The 12,363-nt window shown below is 45.2% G+C and overlaps 1 protein-coding gene across 7 annotated transcripts in view; it reads right to left on the reverse strand.

The window, feature by feature from the left end:
• Positions 1-12,363, reverse strand: part of Urgcp (upregulator of cell proliferation) — a 32,099-nt gene that overhangs the window by 13,401 nt on the left and 6,335 nt on the right. For 2 of the 7 annotated variants that reach the window (XM_075944231.1, XM_075944232.1), the window contains exons 2-3: positions 947-973; positions 478-548 (exon numbers count right to left, since the gene is read on the reverse strand). In XM_075944231.1, coding sequence (XP_075800346.1) covers positions 478-548; positions 947-973 — 98 coding nt within the window. Of the gene's footprint in view, positions 1-234; positions 414-477; positions 549-946; positions 974-2,170; positions 2,296-2,469; positions 2,585-4,974; positions 5,036-12,363 lie in introns of those variants that run through there. The other 5 variants (XM_075944234.1, XM_075944233.1, XM_075944230.1 and 2 more) reach the window with 5 other exon arrangements.

Here is a 12,363-nt window from a genome sequence, read left to right on the forward strand (position 1 = left end):
AAGGCCAGCCTGGTATACAGAGTGAGTTCCAGGATGGCCAGAGCTACAAAGAGAAACTCTGTCTTGAAAAAAGTAAAAGCAGAGCTGGGAATGTACTCAACGGCACAGTACTCTATATTTTGAGGTCCTGGGTTTGAATCCTAACAGCAAAAACAACAACAAAACACACAACACACAGACATACACACAGTGGGAGGTAAACACAATGGGACAAAATATTTACATATTATATACCCGTGTCTCCTGTAAAGGTCTAGTATTTGCACAACTTATAGCTTTATAAGAAAAGAAACAATAACGCCAATGAAGTATGCAGAGACTTGAACATCTTAAGATGAAATCTCTTCTACAGAGAGAAACAAAGCCTTGAGTTTGTTTGCGAGGTCCAGAGTAACCCAGCCCAGGAAGAGTGCAGACTCCAGAATCCCAACGGACAGAAGAAACCCAGCTATTTCAGAATAGTCCAGTCTGGTTTACCTGCGATTGCCACGGATGTTTGGCTGTCTGAAGCTTTTACTTCTGGGGCCACTTCTCCCAGATCTGAATGCCTGAAAATTTTTCAGAAGAAAATTATCAATAAAATAATACACTACCACTTTCACCTAATCAAATCTGCTGCATATAAATAACTTTTGGGGAGCTTTTAAGAACTCTAACTCAGGCTGTTGAAATGACTCAGTGGTGAAGAACACATACTACTCTTCTGCAGGACCTGAATTCAGTTCCCAGCACCCACACATACACATATAAGAATAAAATCTTTTAAAACTATAAATTCTGGATCCATCGCAGATCCACAAAATAAGACCCTCTGGGAGGTGGTCCTGGGTATCTCTGCTTTTGAAGTATTCTCTATGACTCCAACGTACTGTCTAACGGAGACACACTAGCCTGCAAATACCACCAGAGCTTCTGGCCACTCAGAAAGACTCAAAAACATACATACCCTTTGACCAGTAATTCCACTTCTATCCTAAGGGAAAAATGAAGACTTGGTTACAAAGATGTTCATGTGAGCTCCCCATTCTATAGCAAAAGCTATCAAAGCCCAGTGACAGAATCACAGTCCTGTTCTGCAATCAGCACACAGAGGCTATGGGCTTCTTTTTGTGAGTAGAGCAACTTTAGGTGAACTATTATGGAAGAACACTGAAGGCATGCCGGTTAGTAGGGAATGAGTTACAGGACAATGTAATATAAAGATGATGAAATTATGGACGTTTAGAGAGAGATCTAGAAATGTTCACCCCAAATGTCTACAGTGTAGAGCTGTGTGTGGTAGCACACCTGGAACCCGACACTCAGGTGCTGAGGAGGAGTATCTCAGTTTCAAGGCCAGCCTGGTTAACACAGCAAGACCCTGTCTCAAACAAACAAACAAACAGTGTAGGCAGGAAAGGGTGATCATTTCTGTTTGTTTTCATTTTGTGCATGTGTGTGGCTGAGGTACAAATCCAGGGCCACCCACATGTTAAATGCTCTACCACTAATCTATAACCCCCAACCCAACACTACAGAAGCTGAGGTAGGACAATTGCAAGTTCCAAGCCCAAACAAGGCTACAAAGATGGACCCTGTATTCAAAAAATCATTTTAGGTGTGTCATAGAAACAGCAAACATGAGCCAGAGACGGTTCGGCAGGCGAAAGGGCTTGCTGACAAACCTGACACCCGAGTTCCACCCTAATAACCCACGAAAGCAGCTAGATGCAGCAGCACCCCTAGACCCCAGAATTCCTCTGGCAAGAGATGAGACTGAAGGCAGAGATGGGAGAACAGGCCAGCCAGTCTACGGTAACCAAAAGGACAGCAACAGCAGAGGAGAGACCCCCATCTCAAAAGCAAGATGGAAGAGAAAGCAGACTCCTGAGAAGCTGTCCTGACTTCCACATGTGCACATAAGAGTGCCTTACATACATATACACACACATACATAGCACACATGAGAGTGCCTTACATACATATACACACACATACATAGCACACATGAGAGTGCCTTACATACATATACACACACATACATAGCACACACCCATGAACACACATGTACACTTGACATGTACACGTACATGCATACATGCACACACATATAATCACAAGTGCATACATGCATGCACACACACAATTCTTTAAAAAAGAGAGCAAGTGGCCAGGCGGTGGTGGTACACACCTTTAATCCCAGCTGGGGGCACGGAGGGCAGCATGGACACAGACGCAGAAGAAGGTGGATCTGAGTTTGAGGCCAGCCTGGTCGACAGAATGAATTTCAGGACAGTCAGGGCTACACAGAGAAACCTAGAAGAAGAAAACAGCAACAAAAGAGAGAGAGAGGAGAGAGAGAGAGAGAGAAGAAAAGTGGGAACAAGCAAACTTGAGGGTAAAGGTTCTGACTGAAGATGAACACATGAATACTGGGCATCCATACTCAGATGTGTGCACACACCTATGTCCATGCGTGTCTGTTTGTACCTGTGTGTTTCCTGTCTCTGTGTCAGACAGAGCGGAGCTATGAGCATGTCATTCTTTACTGTCACTTCTCACACGAGAACTCAGGACTTCTTGGAGAGGCTGGCTAACACCTTGACTGAGGGAGAGAAGAGGACCCAATCATTTAGATGTGGATGAACAGAAACTCTACAAAGTCTTAGGGATGTCTCTGAATTTATGCAGCTGCTCAAGTGGTATGGGAAGTCCTGTATGTGTGTTGCTTTTATTGGTTAATAAAGAAGCTGCTTTCGGCCAATGGCTTAACAGAATACAGCCAGGCTGGGAGAGATATACAGAGAGAGAGAGAGAGTGTGTAGCCGGAGTCAAGTGAGAAGCCATGTAGCTGCCGCTGGAGACAAGACACCTCCTCTGGAGCCCTCCAAAACTTTGTCAGTAGGCCACGACTATATGTTGATACACAGATGAATAGAAATGGGTTAATTTAAGATATGAGTTAGCCAGAAGTACGCTTAAGCTATCGGCCAACCAGTATTTCAAATAATATGGTTTCTGTGTGATTATTTCGAGTCTGGGCAGCCAGGAACAAACAAACAGCCTCCAACTACACTCAAGGGATTCCCACTTACCAAAACTGGACTAACATGACCAGGAAAAGAATAAAATATAATCAGTAAAATGACAGAGCTGGAGAGATGGCTCGGTGATTAGGAGCACACATTGCTCTTGTAAAGGACCTGGGTTCTATTCCCAGTACCCATATGGTGGCTCACAACCATCTACAGCGCCAGTTTCAGGGGTTCTCTTCTAACACCAAGCAGGCATATGGTGCACATGATACACATATGCAGGAAAAACATTCATATGTATAAATAAATCTAAGAAAGAAAAAAGACTGAAAACCAATTCAGTAGTGGGGGTGCATGCCTTTAATCCCAGCATGTAGAAGGCAGAGGCAAGGAGATCTTTGTGAGTTCACCTACGGCTTCATAGTGAGATCCTGTCTCAGAACAAATAAACAAGAGAAACAAAACAAAATCCTGAAAAGCAAATAAATTTGTCCATATAGGTAATAAACAGCTCAAGCACTCTTGCTCACAGAATAATAAAAGTGGAAGCATTTCAACATTAACTGTGCCATCAAGCCCAGAAGTGATGGCGCACACCTTAAATCCTAGTACTTGAGAGGCAAAGATAAAGGCAGGTAGATCTCTGAGTTTGAGGCCACCCCAGTTTACAGAATAAGTTCTGGGATAGCCAGGACTACACAGAGAAACCCTGTCTCCAAACAAACAAACAAAGAACAGTACCACCCTTCAACTGTTGAAATCAGAGTAGTGTCAAGCAAAAGTGAAGGGCCAGCAGGGCTAATGGGGGACAAGCTGTCTGCTCAGTCCTAGAGTGTCCCTAAGAGGTGCAGGGAGAAAACAACAACGGTGATTACCGCAGAGTCAAGTGATACTTTCTGAGTTGATCCCAACTAATCTTAACAATGAAGTCAGGCCTTAGTGTGGACCCACTGTGGTCTCTAAGTGTTCTGTCCAAGAAGGCAAAACCAGGCCATAACAAACTGAAAACAAATGGCATTATACCAGAGGGTGAGAGATAAAGTATGACATGTATGTCATAAGACAAAGGAATCATTCCAGAAAAACCAAACACAACAGCTGATCCTAGATTATATCCTGAAGAAGAAATTTGGGGGCAAAATAAAAATGAAATATGGGTTCAATCAATGTTAACTATGCTGTGGTTATATAACAGAATATCTTATTTCTTAGGAAACAGAGATGGAAGGGCTTAAGGGGGAAAGTACCAGGAAGAAAGCAACTGACTCTCAGCTGAATGTACTTGGTACCTCAAAGTTCATTATGCCCAAAGCCTAAAACCAACGTGATGGTATTTGGAGTGGGGTTTTGGAAGGTGATTAGAAAAGCTCTCAAGAATGGGATTATTAAGTAACAAAAGAGGCCCTGAAAAAAAGAAAGAAAGGAAGGAAGGAAGGAAGGAAGGAAGGAAGGAAGGAAGGAAGGAAGGAAGGGAGGGAGGGAAAAAGGAGAGTCTGGCCGGGATGTAGGTCAGTGGTGGGGCACTGGCACGGCATGTGCAAGGCCCTGGTCTGAGGGCAGGACGACAAGTGAGACAGAACAGAGCAGAGTGAAATGATACAGGAGGTCAGCAAGATGCTCAGAGGATTAAGGTACTTGCTGCCAGGCCTGACAACCTGAACACAATCCCATCCATCAACATGATGGAAGGAGAGAACGAGCTGTCCTGACTTCCACATGCTTGCATGCTTACAGGTGTACACACAGGTACATATGCACTCATGCATGTGCACATACACACTAAATAAACAAAACATAAATTAGTGTGTCTGGTTAAACACAGTTACTCAGAACAGAAGCTGCAGGCTTGGCTCAGAGGTTCAAAGACATTGCCAGAGGATCTCAGGCAGGGCTAAGCCAGGCAGCAGGTTTCTACAGCTCAGGACTTTGATCCAGCCATGTTCCAAGCCTAGACACTCACCCCTAGGACATATATTCTGTCCGGTACTCAGGACAGGAATCTGACTTCACTCCTTTCTGTTCTACACAAAGAAACGGTAAGCATGCAGCAGTCAAAGGACGGCCTCGCAATCGTGCTCATAGAAGAGCGTCTGTTGGCAAGTTCTGGGCTTCAATCCCTGCTGGCAAACCATGTCACAACTGGGATGTGCAAACCATGGTTTGCAGGTCCACTGCTGCTCTTGAAGTATCAGGTTTAGCTGGAGGCAGAGTCAGCCTTGTTGCTAGTGCCTTTCCATCTGCAGCTTCACTAAATACATGATGTCCTCCAGCAGTTTAACAGACTGTCGTGCCCCTCAAAGCACTTACGTTGCAGTCTTCCCCCAGTGATTCTATCTGAACTTGAGATCTATAAGTAGCTTAGATCAAGGCAGGCTACAAGGTGAGGACTTCATGTGACGGGATGGGTGACCTCTAAAGAGGGCCACTCTCCCCTGCAGACACAGAAATAGGGCCCCCACCAGAAACCAAATCTCAAGACCCTAATCGGCTATCTCAAGATCTGTGAGAAGAGCAGTCAACAGCTGTGACTGATGCCTTCAGTCTATGGCCTCTTACAGCAGCTCGTGTGGCTCCCAGCCACACTACAAAGAGGACAGCAGGGCTCAGAGAAGTGTGCCCACATTATCAAATATGGCTGGGACCCCAACATGTGCTGCTTCCTTTCTACCTCTGTTATTAATGATTTTGCAAAACTTTTGTTTCAACTTTTTTTTCCTATGGCACTGAGAGTTGACAAGCATAGGTAAGTACAGGCACAGGACGTGTACCAATCAGCCTACGGTGGGCAGGTGTACCAATCAGCCTACGGCGGGCATGGGTACCAATCAGTCTATGGTGGGCACGTGTGCCAATCAGCCTACAGTGAACACGTGTACCAATCAGCCTACGATGGGCACGTGTACCAATCAGCTACGGTGGGCACATGTACCAATCAGCCTACGGTGGGCACATGTACCAATCAGCCTACGGTGGGCACGTGTACCAATCAGCTACGGTGGGCACGTGTGCCAATCAGCCTACGGTGGGCACGTGTACCAATCAGCTACGGTGGGCACGTGTACCAATCAGCCTACGGTGGGCACATGTACCAATCAGCCTACAGTGAACACGTGTACCAATCAGCCTACGGTGGGCACATGTACCAATCAGCCTACGGTGGGCACGTGTACCAATCAGCTACGGTGAAAACGTGTACCAATCAGCCTACAGTGGGCACAAACAAAGGAGCTTGACTTAGAATAAGCACAGATAACCACTCACCAACTGTAAACACTAGGGGTTACTAACTGCTTTGGATAATAAAGAACATCTCTATTTTTGAAGTTCCCTTCCCCTTATGCCCTCCATTTCCAGAAAGTGGCAGGTAAGCCTAAGCTTCCTCTCTTCCTTTGGTGCTAACTGGGGACCCTCAACCTAAAGCAAAACAATATCCCAAGACATTCATTCTGAGATATAAATGTTTAAAAACCCTGTGGATGTGTGCTGTGGGTTGAACTGTTTGTGACCCTACTTGGAAACAATATCCTTGCAAGCCTAATTAGCTAAATTAAAATAAGGTCACAGTCAGGTAAGGCGGTTCATGCTTGTAATCTAAGCTCTTAGGACGCCGAGGCAGGAGGTTTATGGCTAGTTTGATGGCTGCCTGACCTATCTAGTGAGTTCAAGTCCATCCAGAGCTATAGAGAAGATGAGTAAGTCATGATGGGGTGGGGTGGGCCTCAACAGAGTGAGCAGTTTCCTATGAAGAGAGGACAAGTTGGACACACACGTGCAAGTCAAGAAAAGTCAAGTACTGTGCACAGTCATCCAGAACGCTTGGGTTTGGAAGTCTCCAGAATGGTGAGAACAAGCATTTTGTCAGGTACCTATCTGTAGTCGGTGCATAACAGTTTTCTCCCAGATTAAAACCTTCCATCTTGGAGGGAAAGCTCTTAAGACACAGTGTAAAGGGAAAGGAGAGTATTCTGGGGCCAGGGAAATACCTCATCCTTCAGAGAAGCTCCTTAACAACAGGAAGTAAACAACCCAAAACAAATTCAGGAAGTCTCTGAAACTGAGCAGATTCACTTGGCCCCTCCCTCCCAAGAATAAACAGTAAAGATAACCACGCTGCACAGAAGGCTCTGAGACAAGGCCAGCAGCCTGGAAGAAGCAGGGAGCAAATGCAGGATCCCAGAAGAGGCTCAGACCAGACCAGGCAACTGACAGAAGCAGAGACCAGCTCTGTTTCCCAGACGTGCAAAGGACACTCTTATCTGCGGAGCTTCCTGCAGCTGAGCAGTGGGCTCAGGTCCCAGCTCCATGAGCTGTCACTCATGCAGGATGGGCTTTGGTGATGCAGCTGCCTTTGAGTCATTTCTGCTCCTGTACGTAACCCTAATAAAACTGACTGGATCATCAAATTGGACTTCCTTGGGATCAGTACTTGGTCTGTCATGGGCTCCGTGATCTGGGGTGAGTATAGATGTGTGCTCCATCTCTGTAAGAAAAGTCTATCACACAACAGTAGTGCCTTGTGACACCAGCCACAGGGAACGAGCACAGTGTATGTGTGGCTCAACAGCTGTGTCACCTCATCACCTCAGTCTTCACAGCTCCCTTTCTATGTGCCTGATTCTTCTCTGCTTCATATAAAAACAATGGTCATACTATCCAGAGACCGCCCTAACCCTGTAGAAGCCTCATTCTAACTAATCACGTCCACAAGGATGCAGTTTCCAAAGTCACATTCACAGGGGCTCCGGCTTCAACATATCTGATTGGGAGGACATACAACAGCACCTACACTAGGTCTGGCGTGAAGACATCTGCTGTGTCTATTTCCTTCAAACTGAGATACTCCCTCCTAGGGGGAAGGGGCATTTACAAGGCTCAGGAAGCCCAGGTAGTGACAAGAGCCACAGGACCTCCCCAAGCTACAAAAGCAATAAACTGCAGCCCTAACCAGACTAGCTCAATCCCCGAGCTCCAGGGTCAGTTAGAGATCCTGTCTTGAAGTACGGGGAGAAGTGATAAAGAAGCTGGAGAGATGGCTTCAGGTCCCCATGCCACATGGGGTGGCTCATCTTTACCTTCAACCTTGAGGACCCTGGTTTTCTAGCCTCCTCAGGCACTGCATTCATGCACAAATCCATACTCTGCCATCCATATATATGCAATTAAAAATTAAAATAAAAATGAGCTGATCTGGAACTAAATAGAAGACCCGTATATCAATCCACACATCTTCGAACACCTGATCTTTGATAAAGAAGCAAAAAATATCAAATGGAAAAAAGAAACATATTTAACAAGTGGTGCTGGCATAAATGGATATCAACATGTAGAAGAATAAAAGTAGACCCATACCTATCACCATGCACAAAACTCAAGTCCAAATGGATCAAAGTCCTCAACATAAAGCCAGCCACACTGAACCTTATAGAAGAGAAAGTGGGAAGTACACTTGAACACACTGGCACAGGGAACCACTTCCTAAATGGAATCCCAGCAGCACAGGCACTGAGAGAAATAATTAATAAATGGGACCTCCTGAAACTGAAAAGCTTCTGTAAAGCAAAGGACACGGTCAACAAGACAAAACGACAGCCTACAGAATGGGGAAAGATCTTCACTAACCCCACATCAGACAGAGGTCTGATCTCCAAAATATACAAAGAACTCAAAAAATTGGACACCAAAAGATCACATAATCCAATAAAAAAAATGTAGTACAGACCTAAACAGAGAACTCTCAACAGAAGAATCTAAAATGGCTGAAAGACACTTAAGGAAATGTTCAACGTCCTTAGTCATCAGAGAAATGCAAATCAAAACAACTCTGAGATTCCATCTTACACCTGTAAGAATGTCCAAGATCAAAAACACTGATGACAACTTATGCTGGAGAGGTTGTGGGGAAAAGGGAACACTTCTGCATTGCTGGTGGGAATGCAAGCTGGTACAACCCCTTTGGATGTCAGTGTGGTGATTTCTCAGGAAATTAGGAAACAACCTTCCTCAAGACCCAGTAACACCACTTTTGGATATATATCCAATGGATGCTCAATCGTGCCACAAGGACATGTGCTCAACTATGTTCATAGCAGCTTTGTTTGTCATAGCCAGAACCCGGAAACAACCTAAATGTCCCTCGATCATAGAATGGATAAGAAAAATGTGGTACATTTACACAATGGAGTACTACACAGCAGGAAAAAATAACGTCAGCTTGAATTTTGCAGGCAAATGGATGGAGCTAGAAAGTATTATTTTGAGTGAAGTAACCCAGACACAGAAAGAAAATTATCACATATACTCACTCATAGGTGGTTTTTAAACATAAAGCAAAGAAAGCCAGCCTACAAACCACAATCCCAGAGAACTTAGACAACAATGCGAACACTAAGAGAGACTTATATTATATAGATCTAATTTACATGGGAAGTAGAAAGTAGAAAAAGACAAGATCTCCTGAGTAAATTGGGAACGTGGGAACCTTGGGGGAGGATTGAAGGGAAGAGGGGAGAGGCAGGGAGGGGAGCAGAGAAAAATATAGAGCTCAATAAATATCAATAAAAATGTATTAAAAAATAACAAAATTATATGTATAAAAATGAGTTGATTAAATAGACACCCAACATGGACCTCTAGTCTCTGCATATATGCATATACACCACAAAACACATATGCCACATGCATATGTTAATGTGTGTGTGAACGTGTGTGTGTGCATGTGTGTGTAATAAGGGGCAGTGAGAGGGCTCACCAGGTAAAAGTGCTTGCTGTCAAGCATGATGACCCGAGCTGATCGATCTCTGGGACTCACACAGTGGAAGGAGATAGGCAACTTCCACAAGTTGTCCTCTGATCTCTATGTGTGTCCTGTGACATGCCCCCCACTACCACCACACACTCATGCATACACACATACAAAATAAATAAGAGTAAAAGCAGTGCCTACGAGAGTGCTGAGTGGAGCTGCCTACGAGCCACAGCTCTGAGTCCCCACCCCTGCTCTCAGGACCTTTCAGTGACAGCAGCTGCTCCTGAATCACCCATGGTCCTGCCATTAACCCAATAAACCTGAGTGAACCCGTTTCTTTGATCTGTCCATCAGGCACATGCCTGTAACTCCAGCCTTGGAGGGAAATCGGGGCTGAGATAGGCAGATCCCTGAAGTTCACTGGCCAGGCAGCCTAGATGAATGGACGAATTTCAGGTTCAGCGAGAGACGTTGTCTCAAATACATACATACATACATACATACATACATAGGTAAAAAACAACTGAAGAAACACACTCAACATCAACCGTGGGCCTCCACAGAGCACAGACACACACCTCTCTCTCTCTCTCTCTCTCTCTCTCTCTCTCTCTCTCTCTCACACACACACACACACACTCACACACACACTCTCTCTCTCTCTCTCTCTCTCTCTCTCTCTCTCTCTCACACACACACACACACACACACACACACACACAGGCACACAAATTCATTTTGGATCAAGTGTTACCCGCTGCTCCGTGGGAAGGGTACAGTAGCAGTGCCCACTGCATAAGCTTGCTATGAAGATTAAACAGTCAAGACCCTGAACAGGGCCTAACAGCACACTTGCTGGAAGTGGGCCTGATCTAAATTTAAGAGCACTCTCTGGCGTGTGAAGTCCCTGACTCGGGGATTCTGGTTTGTTTCTAGGCACAGAGAGGCCAACAGCAGGACTGATGATGAAGAACTGCCTTGCAGAGCCAGAACACTCCGGCCTACGCTACCCCTGCTAGATCACCAACTGCACCCATATGGGGATTCTAGGTTGATGGAGCCGCTGCAAGTCTGAATGTGGAAGGCTCACCCAGCATCTGTGCAACAAAAGCGTTCCTGTTAGATTTTCCCTCAGAGCATGACAAATATCTTGTTTTCTCCAAGTGTGGCAAGTTAGTCTCTCTGCTCTTTCCCCAACCCCCAATATCTGGCCTACTCAATCCAGCCTGTAGCAGGAAAGACAAGCCCTTCCACCCCCACAAATGCATACTGAGTATCTTTAGGAAGCACAAGAAACTAAAATAAAGCCCCAGGTATTTTTTAATGTCCAGTCAAATGCTAAAGCAACTGCTTTTAACTGCTCTGGGGATTCAGCAGTGAGGACGTCCTGGGGGGGAGGGAGCAAAGTAGACACATGGTCTCCAGTTGAGATTATAAAGATCAAGTAAGATCAGAACTGAGAACAGTGTAGTAAGGAAAGAGGCGGGAAGAAGGCAGGAGAGGAAGGAGAGGAGAAAGAGGACAAGAGAGAGGAAGAAGGAAGGAATAAGACAGGCAGAGAGGAGGAGCTGGAGAGCCAGCTCAGTGATTAAGAGCAATCAGGGCAGTTTGCAACCACGTAACTACAGTTCCAGGGGTCTAACACCCATGGTGCACAAACAAACATTCATACTCATAAGATAAGTAAATCTTTAAAAAAATAGGCAGAGAGAAAAGACTGAAAAGGAAAGGAAAAAAAGGAGGAGAGACGGAGGGGGAGTCCTTTTTAGGCTCCTTCCTGCTCAGGCACCAGCCTTGGGTTCCTAGCCACGGTTGAATTACCTCACCCTGAACATCATACTCCTGCCTTAGCTAAGTATCCTCACACAGCCCCACTCAGCCGGACCTCCTCCACCTGTCTAACTTGGTACCCCTGACATCTACATCCTCTTCTTCCTCAGCCTGAATATCTTCCTTTCTCTGTGTGCGATGATCTCAGCCCAAATCAAAAGTTGAGGAGTATGAGTTCACTTGCATGCAAATCAGGTATTGTGAAATATGAATGCTTAGAATTCAATGTTGCCAATCAGATCAAATAAATTGGGACTGACTATTACTGAAGAAATGCAAGGAGCGAGGGAGAAAGCTCCCTACTTCTTCGGGAGGTTATTACGTGTGCAGCGGTCTAAGGAACTCTGAAAATCAACAGCAAAGGGCAAACTAGTGCCATTTATAGGCTACTTGGGTGGTAGCGATTTTAAAATGGCCAAGATCTCCATCCAAGAGAGCCAACTTTTTTTTGGGGGGGGTTGGGTTGTGAGATAAAGTCTCAAGATATAGCCTTGGTTGGCCTAAAACTCACTATGTAGACCAGGCTGGCCTCAAACTCTCAGAAATCCGCCTGCTTCTGCATCCAGAGTACAGATTAAGGATGCTGTGCCACCACAGTTCAGCAAAAAGGCCAATTCTTTGTATCTGCTCTTGAACTGTCTAAGGGTACAGACGGGCAACATTACCTAACCATTCTTAACTGAATATTTTAACCACGCCGCAGAATGGAACTGCCAAACTGTAGCTATCTGTTTCGCTTATAGAAAGAATTCCAAGACATACTATTTTGTTGTC

This window comes from Microtus pennsylvanicus, chromosome 12 (assembly GCF_037038515.1).
Source record: "Microtus pennsylvanicus isolate mMicPen1 chromosome 12, mMicPen1.hap1, whole genome shotgun sequence".
NCBI lineage: Eukaryota > Metazoa > Chordata > Mammalia > Rodentia > Cricetidae > Microtus > Microtus pennsylvanicus.